This window comes from Pristis pectinata, chromosome 2, assembly GCF_009764475.1.
Source record: "Pristis pectinata isolate sPriPec2 chromosome 2, sPriPec2.1.pri, whole genome shotgun sequence".
NCBI lineage: Eukaryota > Metazoa > Chordata > Chondrichthyes > Rhinopristiformes > Pristidae > Pristis > Pristis pectinata.
Window position 1 is genome coordinate 60,595,503 of NC_067406.1, and position 22,305 is coordinate 60,617,807.

Here is a 22,305-nt window from a genome sequence, read left to right on the forward strand (position 1 = left end):
CTCAGGTCTGAAAACTTATCTTATTTTTGGTTTGAGAATGTTGTTCAATGCCTAAATTTCATAAAATGGCATGGCTGTGATAATGAACATATGTTTATCACTAAGAAGGTCACAGCCTTAGGCTATAGTCCTTTCTTCATTCAGAACACGGGCTGCTTCTGCATGCCTGTTACTTGATTTTTCACAGTGATAGAGGGAGCTCAGAGGCACACAATCCCTCTTGCTCTTTTTCAACTATTGAGATTAGGGGTGTTTGTAGTGGGACTGAAGGATAATAGAAGGGGGACATTTCTGCCACCACCCCCCTCACCCTCCCACCCTACCCAATAATAATTAATTACAAAGGGTTGATGGGTTTATGATGGGTTTATGATGGGTTTAATGTGATGGGTTTAACATGCTTTCCCAAAACTGGTCAAATTTATAGTCATTTTCACACCCTTGGGTGCAAGGCAGTTCCCCAGGAATATTTTGTTAATTTTCAGCTAGTACAGACCACTTAAGAGCATATTTGCACATCTGGGGACTATTAGGTAATAGAAAGGACTATTTATCTTCTCACTGCAACCTAAATCAATAAAAGTTCTGATTTGTTTTACTTAAATTTGCAGTCATGTATTAAGAAACAGATTTTGGAAAAAAGACAGAGATTTTAGGCTTTAATAACTTTACATCATTGTGGCATTCATGGTATGTTGGACCTCGAGAAACATATTTTAAAACTTATGTTGATCTGGAGAAGTTTTCTGCCGATATCTATTTAAAGAGATTGTTGTTTAATACCATATATTTAAAGCATCAAATCTTTACCAATAAAAGTCATGTCTGTCTAAAATCCCAATTTTTAAAAACTGCAACAAAACCTAATGTCACAAAGCTTTTGTTTTTTAAAAGAATTAACCCCCAAAAAGTTGTGAAATTGATAATGTCCCTGCAAAGGCAAGCGTTTATGCACTGCACTCATGTAAACATACATTATAAATATTAATTAAAATGCCATAGTGTCCTAAAGGTGCCTGAGCTTTGTGAGTGTTTATTTTTCATGGAACAAAGTTGAAGGCAGCAGATTTGAAAGGCTGATTAAAGCAAGCCCTTGCTGTGACCCCTGCAGGCCAGAGCAACCGTAAACCAGCTGTGACCACTGCTATGTGCAGCTGACAATTTGGGCTCTCTTTATCAGTTTTCAGATGGATCTCGAATACAGAGTCCCTAAAGGAATCTATCCCACAGAAGCCTCGTTAAACTGAGCCTGTTGTGAATCCCATGTCATCTGCTGCTGCTTAAGGCGCATAAATGCTCTGTGTAGGGAGGACAGCCATGGCATCTGTGTAATGTCTGTGGCCCTGATGTGCCATGGAGAAGATTTCTATTTAGAGCAATCTGAAAAACAAATCTGAATTCAAATGAAGGTACAGTGCAATAGCTGACATTGTAGTAAAAAATTTCAGTTGGCTTCAAATCGGGAAGTGGATTTTAAACTGAATAGAGCACTCACATCAATCATCATCCCTGAACTGCAACATGCACATGTATCAAATTATTTTTTTATACATGTCCCTGAAGGAATGCATTCTCTTTTGTGTTCTATCCAGTAAGCCCATCATCATGCATCAACCTCGTTTCTGAGGTTATTTAACAGTGAGAGTCAGCACTATTAAGTCTGATTCCCTCCTCATTCAGAGTATTTTTCCATCTTTGTGCTCCTGGCAGGAGCCTAGAGCATTTTCCCCCAGATCACTTAGTGCATTCCCACCATTTTCCAACCATTAATTTAGATGGTTGGAAAATCACATGGAGCGCACTACGATTTGAATCTTTTCTCACTTTAGGTGGGACTCCCCATTGTGCGGACAAAGTTGTAAATTTACATTTAATGGTCACACATGCAAACTTTCAAACATGACCCCCGGATATCATTCAGAAGTAGAAATTATGACTGACTTTTGTCATCTCCCTAGGCCAGACACACTGAACCCAACTGTAAAAGCCATGTCACTGGTCTGGATAAGATCAGAACAGCTCATGGTCTGACTTGAGATCTCAGACAATTTTATAGCTGTATTGAAACAAAAGGCACCTGTTGTGTTTGAATCAGGAGGCAGTAGCATATACAGCAGAGCTCCCCACATTTACACTGTTGAATTCCAATAGCAAAGATCATTAAAAAAAGGTCTGGAATTCTATCATCCGGCTGAGGGGGATGAATTTAGCAGCTTTAATGCTGAGAGCCAATCTACAGTGCTGGTCTCCCCGTGATGCAGGAAGACATCAATGCAGAAGCACTCGTAAAGGAGTTACTGCGCAAACACTCAGGAGATCCAATTCACTTTGAATAAGCATCACCTAGACTGTACCTAATTGGCAGAGTAAAGGGAGCAGACAATCTATGAAAATTGATTGTTCAGCCTTTGGCGGTCACTTTACTTTCAGGTGTGTGACATTAGCTGCCCTGGGACAGTGCCTCTTCAGGTTAAACATTGCAACCTACTAATATCAATCCATATCACGGCAGGCATGAGATTAAGTTCCAAGGAACGGATATCTGCTCATTATGTTTGCAACTGGTGCTGAGAATTAATAAGTAATTTTGGGAGGGGAAATAAATTCAAAGACAAGTTGTTAGCCCAGGAGATGTAGGATTGTTTCACAGTCAGTGAGGGATTTGTAAATTCTATTGCATAGTCCAAACTTTTTATTTGTTACTCAATGGAACTTTGTGAAAAATATAGCCACTGTACTGTGCTGTTACCATTCCTTGCATACAATCCACTTGTGCGCAGAAGTGCCTGGAGGTGCCTGCTGCCATCCCATAGCGGGCTGCCCCCCCCAAACACTCTACACAAAAGATGCATTTCACCGTGTGTTTCGATGTACATGTGACTAATAACAATATCTTATCTTATCAATGCACGTTTGGATGTTATTTACTTAAAATCCTTCTTCATGGGTGACATGTGGCAGTCCTGCAGAAGCAAGTTTTCACAAAGTTCCAGGGTCAATTAGTGAGAACCCGGCTGATCAGGTCAAACCTTCATGGAGATATGATCCCTTAACTTGCCTCTTGCATAGCACTTCACAACTCCCTCACTAATGATTTCCTTCATATCTCATTATCATATTCCATTTCTCACTATCCTTATTCCTGCGTTATCTGGACCATGTCTGCCCAGCATAATTCAAGTGTTTCATGATATGGTTTACAACTAATTATGGGCTTAGGGTTGGGTAAAAGCCTAGGTAATTCAAAGCCTGAAGCTCTCTTACTTCATCCCTACACTTCCTCCTCTCAGCACCCAATACCCACTGCCCCAAAACCAGATGACCAGATATCACTGTTCTTGGAAACATGGGGTCTTCACTTAGATTCCTACTGGCTGCAAATGTAACTAGGATCCTGGATAAGGAGATTATCTGCTAATGCTTAATAAGGGTCTTCATGTCTGAGTATATTTAAAGAGAGAGACATCCAGCATCAGCATTTTAAGGAGTGGGTAAGCTACCCTTGTATTAACAATTTAAGAAAAGGTTGTACATTTGATTATTCATTTTACAGTATTTATCTTATACATTTGCAGTTTCCATGCTTGAATTGCTGGTTATAATTATGGAATTTACATTCTGTTAACAATTAGGAGTCAAATCCTAACATGGCCTCCACATCAGTGATCTGTTGATACATGTTATCAAACCATGCCCTCTGCCAGCCTGCTCCTTGGTTCTCAGTCCTTCAGATTCCCCATCAGTGCCCACCGCATTAACCAGTGTGGACTCCACTGTCTGGAACCCACCTCCATCTTGCTATCTCCACCCACGTACGTGTTCAAAGGCATCCTTCAGATTCTTTTCTTTCATCATAGTGTCACACCCTCCCACCCCACTTTTTTCCCTTGCCTCTTCCTGCTCAGTATCTGCATTTTGTTTACTGCCTCTGGGAAACCTCTCTACATTCCAGGAGATTTGAACGAGCCTTTTACACCATAGGCCAGACCTTTCAGCTTGAAACAGTCATTGTCATAATTATCCTCTTAAATTGTCAATCTTTCCGAGAACTATTGACAAAAGAGAAGTAAGTGACTGAGTGGTTTGATAAACTGGCCTCTATGTTCATCCAACATTATATCATAACATCAAAACACATGAAATATTTGCAAGCTGAGGAAGTATATGCAATTTCAACTAGGAAGTGAGACTTGCCCGGATCAGAATGATACCAATGCACTGTTTTACCAGGCAAATTAAACTAGCAGCAAGTTGTAAACCCCTTTAGTTACTGAACAAACAAAATCTAACCATTTTAGCTAAAATTTGCATTATGCCTAGGCTACGGAAGTCAAATGGACAAAAATAAATTACACCAAACCACCTGCATTAAGGCAAATCATTATAGTTGTTCTGGCAAAATATCCACAGTGGGGATTATTTGAAATCAGTGTTTGAGCCCAAAGTGTTTTTCACAATTGCAATGCACTCCAGAAATCAGTGATCCTTCCATAAACAGGCCTTCAGCCTCATCTGAAACATTTCAGCAAATGGTTGTTCAGCTTTATGGTGTTTAATTACCAGTTTAATTAGTTTGGCACAACATTGTGGGCCGAAGGACCTGTTCCTGTGCTGTACTGTTCTATGTTCTATGTTCTATGAGACAGTTCAGCATTTTCTCCTCCACAAATTAGGGTTGGCTGTAACAAGGACAAAAAGAAGTACTTACATATATAAAGAGCCTTTCATGACTGTAAAATGCTCTACAGTTGATGAAGTATATGTCAAAGTTTTTTCATAACAGTGACAGCAAGCTCCCATAAACAGTGTCACAGTAATGACACCTTTCTTAGGTGTTGGTTGAAGGATGAATATCAGCCAGTACACCAGATAAATTGTCCCAACACCTCTTCAAAATAACAACATGAGGCCTTTTACATCCATCTATGTATTTTATTCTCTCATGGTATCTGGGCGTCACTGGCATCATTCATTATTTAATGCTTATTCCTAAATGCCCTTGGGAAGATGATGATGAGCTACCATTTAGAAGCTCTGCAATTGAGTGGCTTGCTAGGTCATCTAAGTGGGCAGTTAAGAAGCTGTGGGTGTGAATTCATGTGTAAGCCAGTTAGGGTAAAGGACATTAGTGAACCAAATAGCTTGTTATAGCAATCCAGTGGTTTCATGGTATCCATTGCTGATGCTAAATTATTAATTCTAGGTTATCTAATTAACTGAATGTAAATTCCCCAGCTGCCGGGATGTGATTTGTTCACATCTCTAAATCTCCAGTCCAGCCCTCTGGATTACTGCAACCCTATATTACTGTTTCCCATTTGAGCAACAACCAGCCATTGTGGGGAAATTTTAATAAACGATCAAGTCTGAAAAATACAGAGTTATTTAATCCATTTAGGACAAAGATTAAATGCTCTGAATTGTCGATATTAGAACTGGTATAATGCTGATACAAGCAGCTGATGCTTGCCTCCATGTTGCCTTTACTGTGAGAAATGAAAGGCTAATTTTTACGTCAGTCTGGTAATTCAATACTGTGCAGTACTGAACTAAATATGGACTGCTCTGAGTGTAAATGTATTGATATTAAGTTCTGTCTAATCACTCTGAATATAATGCCTGAAAGCAGTCAAAGTACTAAGTTTATATTTGGCCCTTAACACTTCTTGAATTATCAGATGAAAATCATTTAATTAACATTTTTGTGCTTACTTGCATGATTCAGAATAGAGACAAAGTTACAGAATTAATCCCAAATAATAAAGTAAAATTGTAAATTTCAAAAACTATAACTTTTATTTAAACAGTTTTTTATACTTGTACTTTGAGATTTGATCATACGGATAGGAAGAACCTGTACTTTTATAATGGTCTAAATACCTGAAATATCCCAAAGTGTTACACCAATGAATTAGTCTTAAGTGCATCTGCAGTTCCTAAATCAACAAATCAATCCAGAGAATTGATGTTACTTTTCCAATACTTGTTGAAGTAACCTTGGATACGTTTTCATTGGCATCACTTAATAGTTACTATTGAGAGCTTCTCCGACCATAGGAAGTACTGCACAAAACTAAGTCAAATGTTTTTGCATCATAACAATGTACAGATACCAATAAGAGTTAGGACAATGATGGTCCTGAGGATAGGTCCTTTGCAAGTTATAGTAATAGGACTTTGTAGTTATGTCTAGTACTGAAAAAAGTTTTAATAGCCTTAAGCAACTATTTTCTGGGATAGATTTCTGTTGTCTTTGTGAAATCTACAACAAAGCCAATACTTATTCTCCCTCATTTTTTTATTTAAAATAAATTTTATTCATAAAAGATATATACAGGAAATACAATAGAGTGCATGGCTTTTTTTACATTCACTGTTGTTCCTCATTAATTGACCTTAGATTGCTAGTCACTTTCGGAGGGTAGGCTAGGAGCCAACAACATTGCTGAGGGTCTGAAGTCCCATTAAGATTGAAGCAAATAGGGAGATAAAGACTGCAGATGCTGGAATCTGGAGCAAAAAAAACCAAGCTGCTGGAGGAACTCAGTAGCATAACCATGATGCTCCCATGCCCCAAAAAACAGCATAAGAAATAAGAGCAGGTGTAATCCATTCAATCCCTCAGGATCCTCCTGCTATCAATAAGCTGACGGTTGATACTATAGTTCATGCCCATTTTCTTCTCTGATCCCTTATTCCAATTCCATTACTTTCCAAAATCCATCAGACTCAGCCTTGATTATACGCAATTATGGAGTGTCCACAACTCTACAAGATGGGAAATGTCAAAGTTTCAATAAAGACATTTATCCTCATCTCAATTCTAAATAATCAACCCCAGATCAGACCAACTCCAGTTAGAGAAACAACTGTCTTGTCTCTTAATATCTACTTTGTCAATTCCTCTCAGAATCTTAAATGTTATATTGACATAACCAATCATTTGTTTATTTCTCTGAGTTATAATAGATCTTATCTTATTCAATCTCTCCTCAAAAGCAACTTCCCATTCCAGGAATCAATTTAGTGAATCTTCATTGCATCATCTCCAAAATTGGGTAATGCCATGCAGAATCCAATTTCTAATAAAAACAAAATGTGAATGAAAAATGGGAATTTACGGCAAGTTTCATTCTAGGCTCCTTAAGTGTACCTGACGTGTAACTCTAGAAGGACCTGGAGAATGTACAGTGGCTTTCAGTCACATGTAATACACATGCAGCAACTATCTCCTGGATTTTTATTCACAATGCAATGGCCTGAACTGTCTACAGCACATTTCCAATATGTTCGTGAAGCCAGTTTTTGCATAAATTAGAAGGGTCCTCCCTGAGCAGATCCAATCCTAGTGCTAGTTATTTTTAAAGGTCCCCCTTTAAATTGCTTACTTACCACCTCTTCTTCAGGTCCTCCCCATCACCTTCTCATGGGATTGACCTACATCCTCACAAGCTTGCAACCCTCACCGACCTGATATACCTCCCCATCTCCTGCAGCACCATGCACCAACATCCGCTGGCTTCCTGGACAGAATTCCTAACCATCAATCATATTTATAATTTTATAATTTTATAATTTTTAATTTTATAATTTTATTTACAGCGTGGTAACAGGCCCTTCCGGCCCAACGAGTCTGTGCTGCCATTTTAATCCCCAAATTAACCTACCTGTACATCTTTAGAATGTGGAAGGAAACTGGAGCACCCGGTGGAAGCCCACGCAGACACAGGAGAACGTACAAGCTCCTTAAAGACAGCGACGGGAATCGAACCCCGATCGCTGGCGCCGTAATAGCGTCGCGTTAACTGCTACGCTACCTGCCACTCCTAAAGGACCTAAATTAGCCTAAACTCTGTGCTTCATGTCTGAGCAAACCCAGATCCCAACCCCACACATATCAACATTTACCTTTTCTCAACATTTAATAACATGCTGCTTTCCTATCCATATCAAAATGAATAACATCACATTCCTTCACATTTGCCAGCTCTAGCCCACTAACCTAACCAGCCTATTTCCCTTTGCAGGTTCTTTCCACCCACGCCACTGGTCATTTTCCCACCCAACAGAGTATCACTGACATTCTTTTTATTCATTTATTAGGTGTAGATTTTGTTGGCAAGGCTAGCATTTACTGCCCCTCCCCAATTGTTCTTGAGGAATAAGTTGAAAAGCCACCTTCCTCAATTGCTGCATGGATACATTACACTCTGTCCTTTTATCTAAGTCTAAGGTCAAGAAGACAGTGGATAATCTGTCAGGGTTTGACATTGACCCATGACAGAAAGCAAGGATGGAGGAGGAACAATCTACCAATTATTCACTTGTTCCGTAAACATTCACTAATCTGGTCAGGTTTTCTTGGTTGAACAGGCTAATTTCTATGTATGATAGACAATCAACTGCATATTGAAACATTGTTAATAGAAGAGACTATACAGAAAGCATATGTGTAATTATTTTAGGCAGGTGTAGTAAAAGAGAGGTTTAATGTTTCATTCCCTATCTATGCCTCCTAATCTCCCTCTGGTACAGCGGGTGTGACTTAAAAAAAACACAATCCAATAGTTCCATCCTTACCTTCCAGCTCTTAACCCTCTCCTGTACAAAAGACATAATTAGTGTACTTGATTCTCCTATGCTGTTGCTTATGTGACCTGAGATCTTGAGTACACAATTGCTGTTTGCTATTGTGGTCTAACTGAAGCCTAAATGGATCCGTTCATTATGAACTGAAATTTGCTGTGCACAAATCAGCTGCCCGATTTGTCCACACAACAGACTGCTTCAAAAAATGTGTCTTATTGGTCTTGAAGTATTTTGCGACATTCTGGACAGGACTCAAAGTGTCCATAAAAAAGGATTGTTGTAATGTTAAATGAGCCACATGGAAACTAAAACTGTAGATGTAACAGGTTTTATTCAGCACAAGCAGTTATACAGGGGAGACCTGGTGGGAGAATCTCTTGGTAGAATCTCAAGGGAGAATCTCCCTGAACTCAAAGTACATCAAATGTTTATACTCTCTCAGCACAAAGGTAACAACAGAGATTAGAAATAATTTCAATAGTTACCGTTTTCTTCATTATTTTTGGTTTAGACAAATGGTTCCAAAGAATTACATATTGACAATAGAGCACATCTCAGCTGGCAAGACCAGCTCTGAATATTCAAACACCTTTGTTGGGTCAAAATAGTTCATATGGATGGTCTAAAATATTTGTGGACAGAAACCCAGATATTCAAAATATCCAAATGCCTGCCTTCACTGGGCTAATCACATTCTGCTGACATTGTTTACAGTTCTGGTCTGAGTCCTTTGTGCCATTTGCTACCACATATAGCTTGCTGCAATTCTTTTAATCTATTTCAACAGCAATGTGTGGAGCTCAGCTTTGTTGAAATTTGGGTTTTTCTTCTCTGCTTCCTTCCATTGTTGGACTTGCTTCACGTTGCAGCTCTGACACTTTTAACGCCAATGAAGTGCAGTCACTATCGCAATGGAGGACACACAATTTACACACAGTAAAGTCACACCAGCCAAACAAAATGAAAGACGAGATAATTGGTTAAAGGATAAACATGGCCCACTAACTAATGCCCCTTTTCTTCGAATAACACTGCAAGCTTTTTTATGCTTATCTGAGAGGGCAGATGGGCTTCAGTTTAGTAATACATCTGCCAATCCAGCACTCTGTATCCATAAGCAGCAATGCTAGAATCAAGTAATGCAACCCTCATGTTTTTGTCCCCTTACATTATGCCACTTTATTTTTAAAAACTATTGAGAACTATTATTTTAAAGAAGTTTTGGGATCATTACATTAATTCAGCACGGTGACTGGATGGTGCACCCTACGGTTTTAGAAACCAGGTAATGGATGGACAGAAACGCGCGTGTTTAAGTTGAGAAGGGAGTTGGTTGCGGAACGGGAAGGAGTGGCTACTGTGCTGAGATCCAGCACGGCGCTGAGTGCAGAGCAGCAGAGATGAGATCAGAGGCGATGTGATCGCTTCGGAGGCTCTGTACGAACAGAATGCGATTTACTCGGAGCTTTATTTAACCACCTCAGACATTCCGCGGTACACACAGCAGCGAATACTGCGACTGAGGATATGGAACTATATCATTGCACGCTAAGTGGAAATCTTTAACCAACTCCGAAATATCAAAACCATTGACAGTTTCAAGGACTTTTCACCCAATTTTGGGTTACTGGTTTTATTTCCATCGGATATTGAGGGAAAGCAGCGTCTCCGGAGTTATAAAGCTGCTCTAACTGTACCTTGATGTGAAAGCTGGAAACGATGATTTTAACACGTAAGCATGCAACGAGTTCTTTGGTGGAGTGGGGTTCTCCTGTAATAGTCTAATTAACTGAATTGACCTAACGAACAGAGATCGTGCAGTGGTCTAAATCCTTACCATTTGACACACTTGAGCTCGGCTGGGCGATCGCTGACGGCTGGATCCGTTCTGTATCGCGAACCGTTTGTAGTTAGGATCTTGCCAAGGTGGTACGTTGTTGAAAACTGGTGACTTAATCTTAATTTTCGATAGATTTCATTTATTTTTAAAGAAAACTTCACCAGTGGTGATTTTATTTTATCGCGTGTTTTTGCATTATCACGGCAAAAGCTTTTTCCCTTACAGTATGTAATTGTTATCATTGAATGGATTATTGTTGGAACTGAATGGATGAACTGAGCAGCAGAGTTCTGAGTTTCCAGTTTGGGATTCAGGGTTTTGTTTTCGTGCGGTTTGATGGCGGGCCGGTGGAGTTGAGTGTGACCTGAGTGATGTTTGGTGCCTTGGTGTGTCCTCATCAAGCTCTCTTTCACAGCCAACCCTGCGCTGAAAGATCTCTGATAAGGAAGTCCTGGACTGCACGTAACCCTCGTCCGAGCGATCTCCGTAGCCCGGGGCCAAATTCATTTGATATTTTCTACCCATCTGTGTCTCCTTTACTCCTTCGGTTCGGCGTTCATTCATTCTGGGTTAATGTTTATTTCTCGGTTTCATTGGAACAGCAAAAGTGCCCCCAAACAAAGGCATTGCAAATTGAATGCATGTGGTTAATTCATCTGCTTATTTTAACAGTGTAAAAGGCTGAAATCTCTGTTGATGGATCTGATTATATTTGGATGGTGCAAGAGTTCTGGAGCCTCAGATTGATTGCATTGAGCTTGCGCGATAGGGAACAGGGCGAGTCCGGAGCTGCTTTCTATCCCAGTTGTAATTGCAGCCCGTAACGTTGTAAGAGTGTGAGAGTGGTTTGTTTCACTGGGGCTCAGCGCATCAGGCGGTGCTAAGACCCAGCGGAATCCTCGGGCCGGACAGTAAGCGCAGAGGTCAGTGGCGGCCCTTTTGATCCATGGGGACGTGCCCCCTCCCACACCACCCCCCGTCACTGCCCCGCCCGGCCGGCTCCTGCAGCCAGCTGCGGCATCACTGACAGAGGGAGAAAAATATGCAAAAACACACAGGCCGCCTTCTCCATTGTCTCGCTGGCTCCCAACTCTCCTGCCCCACTCTAGCCCCCAAGCACACAGGTACTGACGGGAACACAGCCAGGGCGCACTCACTCATAACCTGAGCATTTTGATCAGAATCTGGCAGCGAAGTCGCGTCTGCAGAGAAAATACGTCTCCATTAAACTGCAATTTTGACAGTTCTACAATTTATCCCCAATACAAAACATTTTAGTTACTGTGCCCCATTCATTCTGTTACCCCTTTTAGTTCCATTATAAATTTCATTTGTAACGACTTGTGCATGAGAATGCTTGCCCAGAGTGCTGCCTTCAATCCTGTGCAGTATAAGCAGACGGCATTACTGCAAGTGTCAACTGAAATTGTTATGAAACGTCTACTTGATCCCGTAGCCATTTGTACAACAGAATTCAACTTTTAAGTAAGAACGGCAGGCAAGCATTTCCCATTCTTCTTACATTTTTCTATTCTGTCACTTACTGTGAGCATTGCTAGTAGGGTTAGCATGTAGCAAAACTGTCGTTCAAATTGACATCAATTTAAACATCCTATACTTCAAGTCAAGTCGAGTTTACTGTCATGTGCACAAGTACGGTGAGGTACAGTACAATGAAAAACTTGCTTGCAGCTGTATCACAGGCACATAGGTACTTACACATGAAGTCATTGTGATAAAAACCTGGGCTTTCAATGTCCCTGAAAACAATATTGTGTTTTTGAAATGACCTGTGTTCACTTGTGTTAATTTTCAGTGATTCAAAATAGAAAAAGAGTGATCATCCAAAGTAATCGGAATGATCACTCTCATGATCACCACCCTAATCTGAATCACGTATCAAGCAACACTTCTATATGGATGCTTTGTTGCAAAGCAGCATTTACTCTTCACTAATAAAAATATTAACAGGAACAATAACAAGTTGTAATAAAACTGCATGGAGGGAAAATGGGTTGCCCAATATAAAGGAATGCCTCAGCATCACCTATGAAAGTAGCTCAGCGTGAATTTAATATTGTTTTTATAGGTTATACGTGGTTTGACATTCAAAATAGAAATGTGATATGAATTTTCGATATAGTATTATGGCAGAGAATGTGAAGCTAATAATAGCTGTCAGGTGCTTCAGTTTTGGTACTAGATCATCAAGCTGAAATGTTAACTTTGTTTCTCTCTCCATGGATGCTATCTGATCTGTTGCATATATCTTTTTTAATTTCAAATTTCCAACATCAGTAGCTTTTTTTTTGAATTTCAATCATAGATGCATGAATTGTTTAGTTAATCTATTAGTAACAGTGCAGTATTGCCATCCGTTATTGTGGCAGAGAGGCACAAGAATGGCATGGGGCAGCTCAGTGGTGTAGATCGCAGAGCCGCTGCTTCACAGCTCCGGCAACCTGGGTTCAATCCTGACCTCTGGTGCTGTCTGTGTGGAGTTTGCACATTCTCCCTGTGATTGCATGGGTTTCCTCCGGGTGCTCCCATTTCATCCCACATCCCAAAGACATGCGGGTTCGTAAATTAATTGGCTGCCTGTAAATTGCCCCTGCTGTGTAGGTGAGGGGTAGGATCTAGAGACAGTTGATGGGAATGTGAGGAGGATAAAATAGGTTAGGGTAGGATTAATGGTTAGGGTGGGTTGATGTGAGCTTGATTGGCTAAAGGCCCTGTTTTGTGCTGTATTTCTCTATGACTATATGGCTCTCTATTGAACTATGACAGAAAACAAAGATGGAGGAAGATATACTAGCAGCACACAATGGTGATGGCAGTGACTGACAGATATGTTCACAATATTCTGCGCATGTGTTTGTCAGCATGCATGGACACAATCCCCTTTTTTAAAAAAATTAGCTTTCTACACTATCTTTCGGGAAAAAAATACCAAGAAAGCAGATTGGTCAGAGCTGATGTGTATAAATCTGTCACCAGGACAGAAAAGCTCAATTGCCTTGTATGTATTCACTCAGTCCATCTGGCCTGCAGCCATTGGTATTCCAGAGATCAGATAATTAGCACCAGCTATCTCCATTATTTCTCTTAGGTCTCTGGTTCCAGTGTCTTCTTTCGGGATCCAGCAGATGGCTGTGGCCTCCTGTAGTCCCCTGACCCCAATATGATAAAAAGAATTTTGTGACAGATTAAAGTCCTGCAGATGCAGTTCAATGTCAGTGCCTGATCACTTGTGTTTGTTCAGGATGCATCTGGTGAATGCAGCTTGCAATACAGAGCTTGTTCTCTACAGGATGGTTCAGCATTGTAAGCAGGAGTCTCATGCTTTACTTTTCCCCTTAGCAACAGGAAACAAGCACAGGAAAGGAGGTAGAGCTAAGATTTTGAATGGCTCCAGACAATATTAAACTTGCCACACAGCATGCCAAACTCATCGGGTCTATAACTAATGAAGAGGAAAATAAGAACTGTAAAGGTTGATTTCCTCATAATTTCCTCTTGTGTAAAAACAAATGTGTTCAGGGTGAAGCTTGAATTAAGCTCTTGTCATTTACTTGACAGTAGCGGGGACCCACCTTGTATTGTTTAAGTAGATGCATCTGGTCTATTTTGGTCTTCCAGACTAAATATAGCAGATGAACACACACCACATCACTAAACCATACTGCACTGAGATGACAATTATTACATTTTGAAGGTGCCACTATCCTAACAACAGTATATTGCCATACTGCTGAGAGCTGCTGGCAATTGTCAAGAAGAATATTATCCCTTCTTGGGGTATGTGGCTATCAGTGGATTTAAAGAATCATTTTCAAATTATGTATGCTATATTCTCTGTATGTGGTTTAAAATATAAAGGATAATAGTTTTAAATTTTTAAATATTATTTTTAATTATTGTTATTTTGTTTGCTTGTCATATATGAATTGTGAGCCTCATTATATTTTGCACTGCATTTAATTTCTTTTAAATATATTTAATTATTCAAAATAAGCAAACTAGAAAAATGAATAACTGATAGAGGAAACTGGTGTGATATTTTTTAGTTGTAGTTAATGAGTGCCCGATGGCCTGTTCTGTATCCTAACTTGACCTTTGTTGAGATAAACCTCAAAATTGGTGTGTATTTATATGTTTGCCTACAAGTTAATCTTCTCGCATATGAGCATGCTTGGGCACCTCAAACACTGAGCGCTTGAATCTCTGTTGGGAGCACAGGAGGCCGAGTGTGAAGGGATAAAGGAGTGCACCACTTTCTGAACAGCTCCCCCCCCACCCCCCCCCCCCCCCATTTGCCCGTGAAGTTCCACCTCTCCCATGTATGGCTGAGTCTACAGATTCCGTAAAGGACTCATTAGTTAACTCAGAACCCAGAGAAATATGTTGGAAATCCTGAACCCCAAGGGACTTACTAAGAATAAGAAAAAGGAAGATAAGGGCTGAAATATTTTTAAGAGGTTGATTATATTTCCATTCCACTGGTTTGCCAAATGCACACTATTCTGCTATTAAACAGCAGACAGGATGGTGCTAAATCTCGGAAATGTTACTTTTTTTTCCCAGAGACACAGAGCAGTTCAATGTAAGGATGTTGTTTTTAAACAATAGCAGACATTCTTGGCAAATGGCACTTTAGTGTGAAGCATCTGTTCATTTGGAATGACCTGATGTCTTTTGTCTGCCACTGTATAAGAACACAATGAGTCATTTGAAATTGCCTATTGTTAAGGTGCAGTATTTATGGTAAAACCATTTTGTGTATACAAATTGTTAGCTTTTTTCTGTGATCCATTATTTTCTGCCAATATATAGGTAGTCATCGTGTATAAAATGTCCATTTTGTAAGTATTTACTTTAATCATAATAAGAAAAGTGGATTAATGTACATTTGTACAATGAAAATGTGAAAAGAACACACTCATATACTCCACATTAAGTAAATAGATAGATAGATAGATAGATAGATAGATAGATAGATAGATAGATAGATAGATAGATAGATAGATAGACAGACAGACAGACAGACAGACAGACAGACAGACAGACAGACAGACAGACAGACAGACAGACAGGTAAATAAACAGATAGGCCTTCAGTGCAGTAACAGGCCCTTACAGCCCAGTAAGTCCACACTGCTCATTTAAACCCATGATCACTTCACCCTCTGTGTGAAGAAGTTGCCCCTCGGGTCCCTTTTAAGTCTTTCCCCTCTCACCTTAAACCTATGTCCTCTAGTTTTTGGTTCCCTTTACCAGGGGAACAGACAGTGTGCATTCACCCTATCTATTGTCCTTCCTGATTTTATACACCTCCATAAGGTCACCGCTCAGTCTCTTACATCCCAGGGAGTAAAGTCCTAACCTGCCCAACCTCTCCCTAAAACTCAGGCCCTCAAGTCCTGACAACGTTCTCATAAATATTTTTTGCACTCTTTCCAGCTTAATGATGTCTTTCCTGTAACAGGGTGACCAAAACCGTACACAATACTCCAGGTGCGGCCTCACCAACATCTTGTACAACTGCAACATTACATCCCAACTCCTATATTCATTGCCCTGACCAATGAAGGCCAGCATGCCAAACACCTTCTTCAACACCCTGTCAACCTGTGACGCCACTTTCAGCAAACTATGTACTTGTACTCCTAGGTCTCTCTTTTCCACAACGTTCTCCAGGCCCTGCCATTCATTGTATAGGTCCTACCTGGTTTGACTTCCCAAAATGCAACATCTCACTCTAACCTAAATTGAAAGCCATTTGCCAATCCTCAGCCACTTACCTAGCTGATCAAGATCCCCCTGTAATCTTGATAACTTTCTTCACTATCCACATACTTACTGACCATGCCTTGTACATTCTCATCCAAATCACTCATAAATAATGAACAACAAAGGTCCCAGCACGAATCCCTGTGACACACCACTTCTTTCGTTTATTCTATGTCCGCAGATTGAGCATATACATGGTTAGTGTGTAAAATTATGGCACGGAATAATATATTCTTTGCAATGCTTCCAAAGTTGTGTTGCCAATCAGTGGAAGGTCTTTTGGTTTATCTAGTACATTTTAAACAATTGTGACTGAAAAGCAAACTGCTTAGAAGTTCGGACAGGAAGAGTTTCCATTTAGCATATATACAATGCATTCCTTCCAATACCCAAACCTACCAGAGCCTAATATGTCAAAGGATTTATTTTGGAAAATATTAGTGTTCTTCCACTTTCTCCAAGCATGCTGACCCTAAGGTATTTAAACAACAAATTATAAATATTTATAAACAACATTTCACTGTGATTTAGTGTAATGATCCCTGTGAAAGAATTCACAGTATCTAGTTCATGAAATAAACCATTGAGCTTTTGACTGTTCTCTACTGTTTCTCACTAAAGAAATGTACCCAGATTTTTCATATTTTTTTTGGATTCTTTGACATCTTTAGCTTTTTTTTAATTTTAACATGTTAACTAAGGAAGTAATATTGCATGAACTGCTGAACAATGGAAACTTTCACAGTACTTCAGTTGCAGTAAAATTCACTTTTACAAAAATAATTTAAATTTATATCGTCTTTTATGACTCAAGACATCAGAAACAATCCATCAAGTACTTTAGAAATCTATCACTTTAATGTAATGAATAAAGCAATTTGTGCACAGTAAGGTGCCACAAACAGCAATAAAATGATCAGTCAATCATTCAATGTTATTGATTGAGAGATAAATATTGGAAAATGATCTAGATATTGTCCCTGCTCTTCATCAAGTAGTGCTGCAGAATCTTGTGTGCCCATTTGAAAGAACAGATTAGTCTTCATTTTAATATCCTATCCAATAAGACCGCAGTCCCTTAGTTTTGCACTGAAATACGAGCCTAAATCATGTCAGCAAGCATCGTAAACTAGTGACAGTCTTAAACACACAGCCTTCTGACTCAGAGATGAGAGTGTCTCATTTTGCCAAGCCTGAAACTTGTGCTTACTTTCAAAGTATCTCTTTATCCAGTAGTAGATTTTCTGTGTAATTTTGTGCAGAATAATTTCACACTTTGAGAAAATATTTAAGTTTTTTTCCAAAAGTAAGATTGGTTGTTATTTTGGAGTAGCATAGATTTTTGGGGACTGATGCCAAGATTCAGATTTGAAAGCACTGTGTAGAAATTTGTCCTCAGTCTCATGCACTAAATCATGATATAGTAATATTTCTGCATTGTATTTCACCTGCTGGATTCCGGTCCAGTGAATTTTGAAAGCAGAGATCAGCTTTTATCCCTTTAGTACAGACAACTAGATCTGAATTTCTAACTCTTGTCTGTGTCTTCTGACATCTGTTGAGGTATATTTATATAACCAGCATTTCTTTGCCTTATCCAAATGAATTCCTTTTGTGTGTATTTAGTTGTCAGAGGTTGGCAGGCTATTCTATGGAGAACATCAGAATCAGGTTTATTATCACTGACATACATATCATGAAATCACAGCTGAGCCTTGGCATTACACATGCATGTCCTGGCAGTGGTCACCAGATAGAATCCAAACCAGAATCCCAGCAGATTTCATCTAATAGTAGCAAGACCAGAGGTGCTTTCTCTGATACTTCAGATCAATTGACTCAGTATCATTTAAGATAAAACAAAGGACCTTCTAGTTTGTCTTCATCCAGCTGTGGTTTTGGAGAGGCTAACAATGACTTTAAAGATTACAATGAGGTTCATGTGGAAACATTCTGATTAAATGAATTCAAAAATTCTCGCTAGTTGAACGTGAGTTAGTGACAGGCATTTTGACATTTACCGACAACGGACAAATCCAATTTGAATCCGTCCAGGTCACCATAGTCAAACTGACATTACAGACCATCATGATACATCCCTAGATATTTACACTGTGCTCTGCTGTTTTGGTGGAAAGTCAACTTGCATTGCTCTTTACATGGGATTCCACCACTTACTGTAGTTTAAACCATTTAGAGGATAGATGATAATGCTCTCTGGTGCTAAACACCAACTCTGATTGTGTTGACTGTCACAGATGTTCTAGTTAATGTCACACCTAGGGTGCATTCTGCATGAGGTAAACAAATACTCCCTGTCATTCTGAGCAGCCAGGCAGACCCGACAACAGCAGTTGACTTTGACTTGATTTCAAACCATTTGTTTGGTATATTGTTGTTACCCTGCAATTTGGTACTTACGTTAATGGTTCCATTACAACTAAGAAATCTTCTATCCTCTCGCCAAACAAAAGCTGACCTTGTCAGTTGGAGCAATTAAATGTTAGCATGCTTCTGCTAAGTTTTAGCAGAACCTTGGTCCAGTGTTTATTATATGTGACAATGAGCAAGGAGTGAGTGAGACTCACTTGCAAAACTGACCTATAGAAAACCTGAAAAATTCACTTTCACCAGAGCCAGCATATGGAACAGCAAGTGACCAAAGTGATTCACTTATGTGCACTTATTCATTTCTGGCTTAATTTCTTAATAAAATTAAGTTATAACTAAAATACTCCAACTATGCCACTGGAATGCATATATGATAGGATTACATTTTTCATATTTACTCCCCTTTGATAGTAAATTTCTCCATTTCTGTGTATGTTGTCTGTGGGTTAGCTAGTAACACCCTTCCCTTTGAGCCAGAAGGTAGTGAATACAAGTCCCAGTTAGGTACTCAAGCACAAAAATCCAGGAAAACACATAAATGCAAAACAAAGAGAGTGCTGCACTGTCAAAGGTGTTGTCAATCAGATGACAAGGTCTTGTCTGTTCCTCCACGTACAACTTGTATATCCCATGGCATTATTTGGATAATCAGCTGACCGATCCCAATATTTATTTCTCAAAATATCCCTGAAACACATCATGTGGTAATTAATGGACATTGCCGCCTGCTTTTCTCCACGGATGCTGCCTGGCCTGCTGGGTTCCTCCAGCATCATAACGTTTTTTCATTCATTTTTCATAGTTACTCCCACTTGACAGTAATTTTCTCCATTTTTGAGTATGTTGTTTGTGGCTCAGTGTCAAGAAGGCAGAAAATGAAAAGTAAAAATGTTGCAGTTGCTCAACCATTTGACAAGTACCATTATCTCCAGAGCAATGCTTTGAAACACGTAGGGCCTGTGAAGCAGGAGATAAGGTTGAAGTAGGTGGCAAAATAGTCCACTTGGCTTTGTCTGATGAAGTTCTGCGTTTTGGTCCTCTGAGAGGACAACATGCAGTCAAGGCTGGTTAAAAGCCAAGAATTCATACATACTTACCACCTGTAATCTTGATTTGACAATGTGTGAAAGTGAGCTACTGTCATTTATTTGGCAGCACAGTGCAGATCAGCTTCAATCCACTGCAGACAATCTCCCCACATTTACTTTGTATCATGAAGCTGCTAGGTTTTCGAGTGAAGTATTAACTACTGGAAATTTTGCTTGAAAGTGTTAACTTTATGTTGCTTTGTATGTAATTATTGTTTGAACACGCTAAATTGAGGCAGAATAAACCTAGAGTGTTTCGCTCTACAGAAATGGTTGGGGGAGGGAGCGTACTCAGGCTAACACAAAAATGAAACAATTTATTACAAAATAATTTCCAATTTTCCTTTTATCGTGTAACAAGTTTACCCAATAAAATTGTGGTGCAGAACTTGCTGGAGAAATAGAGGAATAAAATTGAACACTAGCTTTTATTATTTCAAAAAGTGGTGAAATAATTTGAACAGTTGTGCAATTGTATTATCACGTTATTCTTCAGTGTAGGAATGCTAAGTATTTCAAACTGTAAATGTGGCATTGGCAACATACTGGGGTAAAGAATATATTAAAATAATTCCCAATACAGCAAATCAATGGTGTCTCAATGTTCTGGTTTCCAGTGGACTTAAAACTGGAAAAGTATTGTGCTGCTTATTAGACATTCCATTGCAAGGAGACTAGCGCTGCCAAGGGATTGTGCAAGGGATTAGTGATTAAGTCCTAACATGCTGACCATCAGTGCTGGTTACTGCCTTGACAAGGAAGCTTCTCTAATCTATGAAAGGACCATTGGGGTTTCAGTATAACAATGTATGAAGACATTACAAATCTCCAATCATGATATTATAATGGTATGCAATAGCAGTTTGGACTTATAACCTTGGGAGCATATACAACAATCATTTAGTTTGTCTGTGCCAAACTTTATTGCACAGCAAGGTGATAAATATGGGGCGCCTGTTCAATTTCAGGACCCTAGTTTAAGTCTACTACAGATAGATGCAGACTGAAATGTCTTTTATACTGCCCCAAACGCACCCTTACTGCAAAAATGACGTTTTTCCATTCTCCATATTGAGTATTTGCGTTGCACCTATCAGCAGCATTGCTAATATAGAAGGGATCTACTTGTGTAGATCTTTATCATATTGTGAGTACCTCCCTATGACTTGCACACAGAGCAGTCACTGTTCATAGGCAAACATTGCAATCAGTTTTCCCACAGCAAGATCTCATCTGCATTAACTGAATGAATAACCAAGTATTTTCAATGCAGTTCTTTGAGGCAGAATACCAAGTAAAGTTGTGTCGATTTTAAAATATTTGTTTTGCGTCTACTTGTTTGTGTAGTCAGGGACTTAGTTTAGCAACATATTTGAAAGGCTCCTTCAATACAATATTAAAGTGTCAATTTAGATTATCCATTCAAATTTACAGTCAGATTTAATCACAACTGTTTGGCTGAGGCTCAACTGTGTTACCCAAGGAGGCAAGCTGACATTTAGTGCAAATAAGTGCCCTCAAAGCAAATCACTGTCAGAAGTAAATCAACTTAGTTCTAGAATTTGATCATCAATATCGCAAATTGGGCACTTCTAGACATTTTTTTTACCTTCTAACTGCCAAAGAAACCAGGCAATCATTGTTCATCTGGCCTTCAATCAGACAGTCTAGAATTGATAGGGCTGCATTAATCCTGTATATAATGAAATGCACATACTGATTTCTTCAACATTAAAAGCCTTCTAGTACTGCTATAATTTGATTTGAAACTTCTCATCCTTGTTTACAACTCTGTCTATGCCCCTCACACTCCTCATTTATCTAACCTCACTACACCTTCCAAAACCAGCTCACTCCTCCAAACCTGGCTTCTTGTGCATCCCTGATTTAATTGTATCACTATTGGTAGTCATACCTTCAAATCCCCAGGCCTCAAATCCTAGTAGCCCTTCCCTAAAACACTCCTCGTCTCTTTCTCTCCTTCTTCAAGATGTTCCTCAAGGATTAAACCTTTGGTTGTATTCTAATGTCATCTTTTATTAAAAAAATATGATGTGAAACGCTTTGACATGTTATTAAAATATAAATGCAAGTTGTTACTTATTGCAAATGCTAAACAACTAACTGTGGGATCTTGGATTTTTTTCCTCTTAGAGGTCGAGGCCAAGGAGGCCTGTGATTGGCTGCGGGCGGCAGGGTTCCCACAATATGCCCAGCTGTATGAAGGTGAGGCAAAGTGTCATTGTAATTGTTATTGAAGCTAACGTGCACTGTTAGATTAAAGCTGCTACAGAAATAATTTCTCTTGAGTCATGTGGTAACTTCTAAATTTATGCCTTAAAGACACAAAGATTCTCATATTACAACAAACATTGCTCTTCCATTATAGTTCATGCCATATCAAAACTATTCCTCCACATTGAAAGCAATTACTTTGTTGCCTGGGGAAAATTTTAAAGCTTGCTTCAGAGTACATTTTTAAAGATTGTACTGAATATTATTTAATACCAGATGTTCAAAGTGGTAAAGATAGATTCTTAATTATGATTTAAATAAAGCTTTGTGTTTGTAAAGTATACTTTCAACCAACTAAAGGAAAGATGAACTT

At 39.2% G+C, this 22,305-nt stretch overlaps 1 protein-coding gene across 5 annotated transcripts in view; it reads left to right on the forward strand.

Moving 5' to 3' along the window:
* Positions 1-22,305, forward strand: part of dlc1 (DLC1 Rho GTPase activating protein) — a 363,786-nt gene that overhangs the window by 313,709 nt on the left and 27,772 nt on the right. For 2 of the 5 annotated variants that reach the window (XM_052036245.1, XM_052036255.1), the window contains one exon: positions 21,852-21,923. In XM_052036245.1, coding sequence (XP_051892205.1) covers positions 21,852-21,923 — 72 coding nt within the window. Of the gene's footprint in view, positions 1-1,385; positions 1,410-10,018; positions 10,322-10,441; positions 10,516-21,851; positions 21,924-22,305 lie in introns of those variants that run through there. The other 3 variants (XM_052036271.1, XM_052036264.1, XM_052036280.1) reach the window with 3 other exon arrangements.